Genomic DNA, 1,723 nt, shown 5'->3' with positions numbered 1-1,723 from the left:
TCTCTTGCCATATTTTAAAACAGTGTAAGTATTAATTTGTACCTCATCCAAACCAAAGTAAAGTACCAAGCGGTTTTCAATCAGCAGAGAGAGCCCGCTTTATGGAAGAAAAATCTTTTGCATGCAACCTAATACAAAGACTACACCCCCAGTTCAGGATGTCCCTGAACCTTGAAAGTTATCTCTACATAGATGCTGTTTCTAAGAAAACATCTGCTGTTTTGTCCATTGTCAAAGAAAGAAGGGACTCTGCGCTATACACCTTCCTTTCCTGTCTGACACGTGTGGTCCTTTCGCAGTGTTTCCCAATAGACTACGTGCTCATTTGTCTGAATGTAATGAGATGTAATTATATTATTGTACCGACAAGGAGAAAATGGGACTTTGTATATGTTAAACAATGAATGACTAGGGGGAGGTACTATCTGTATTCCCTCTGCATTAAGACAGAGCCCTATGTAAACATCTTCCAAATGTATGAATTTTATCATTACAGAAGCACTGACAATTTTTGAAGCCAGGTCTCCAGAAAAGATGTAGCCAGTTCCTGAACAAAAAGGAGGGAATCTGTCACCTGGGTATTCTTCTTTTGATATGTACCATTTATTATTTTTATTCCGAATAGGCTTATGCCCTTTCATAAGACAGCCTGTGAAATAATTTTTTGGAGGAGGCACAAGAGGCCTGAGAAGTTTTTCTATAAGGTATATTGTATTCACAAAGACATCGCTGTCTGTCTTCATAACAAAGCTTGTGGCACTGCAATAAGAGGCAACCCACCTCATGCCCATCAAAGTTTTAAGAGTTAAGTTATGGTAAGTGTCCAGGAAGTCCTGTTGAATAATATCGTGATATTGCTCACTTTCTCTCAGTAGGACTTCGTCTGGACCCTTGCTCTCAATGCCCAGCATAAACAACCGAACAACCTGAGCTCCTGGAACCACAGATTCATTTCCCCAAGTGTTTCTGATGGAACTTCTGCGCTGAATTTCAGCAGCTGTAGTTGCTATTAGCAATACCAAGAAAGGTGTTTTATCTTTGCACTTCTCTTTTTCATTAATAATGAATTTAAATGACTGTGTTGAAGTAGATCTGGTTTTATTCCCAAATTTCTCATTTTCAGCTGGTAGTTCTCCATTTTTTTCCCATAAGAATTGTTTGGAATTTGAAATAATGGTTTTATGCACAATATTGTCACTTTTCATCTGAAGATTATCATGCCTTTTGGTAAAAAGTGTGTCTTTTTCTTCTAGGTCATCACTGGTTTGAACTTCACTTTCAATTAGAACAGCAAGGTGATCAGAGTTCAAAAAATATAAAATCAAATGTATTACTGTAAAAGAGATGGAGGCAATCAGTAAGACATTTCTTTTGGTGCAATCCCAAGGAGAGGAGAACAATCCACTACAGTAGGTCATGTTGGCAGCTTTGAGATGATGCACAAAAAGCTATTTTTTAACTGGACAGATATTTCGTCAGAAGAGTATTTAATTTGTAATTGTTTTCCTCAGTGATACAGGTAGAGAAAAGAAATCTTTAGGCTTCTGATTCTTCAGGATTCCTTTTCTTTTTTTTTTTTATTAAAAGCGTCGCATTATTTCATCTTAGAATAAACTGTAAAAATTTTCACAGAAGCAAAAAAAAAATCTTTAAAAAAAATTCAATATTTAATTTTCAGGCTTTTCTTCCTAAGAGAAATATAGTATGATAAATTCAGTAAGAA

General features: G+C 36.0%; 1 protein-coding gene across 1 annotated transcript; it reads right to left on the bottom strand.

Annotated features, from left to right (window-relative positions):
* Positions 1 to 254: 254 nt before the first annotated feature.
* Positions 255 to 1,418, bottom strand: LOC104127618 (beta-1,3-galactosyltransferase 2-like). Its single transcript, XM_009640305.1, has one exon. It carries the CDS (start codon positions 1,416 to 1,418, stop codon positions 255 to 257), a length of 1,164 nt encoding a protein of 387 aa, XP_009638600.1.
* Between the last annotated feature and the right edge of the window lie 305 nt (positions 1,419 to 1,723).

Source organism: Egretta garzetta, unplaced genomic scaffold, assembly GCF_000687185.1.
Source record: "Egretta garzetta isolate BGI_Z169 unplaced genomic scaffold, ASM68718v1 scaffold86, whole genome shotgun sequence".
Lineage (NCBI taxonomy): Eukaryota > Metazoa > Chordata > Aves > Pelecaniformes > Ardeidae > Egretta > Egretta garzetta.
This window is presented reverse-complemented; position numbering and strand designations above follow the sequence as displayed.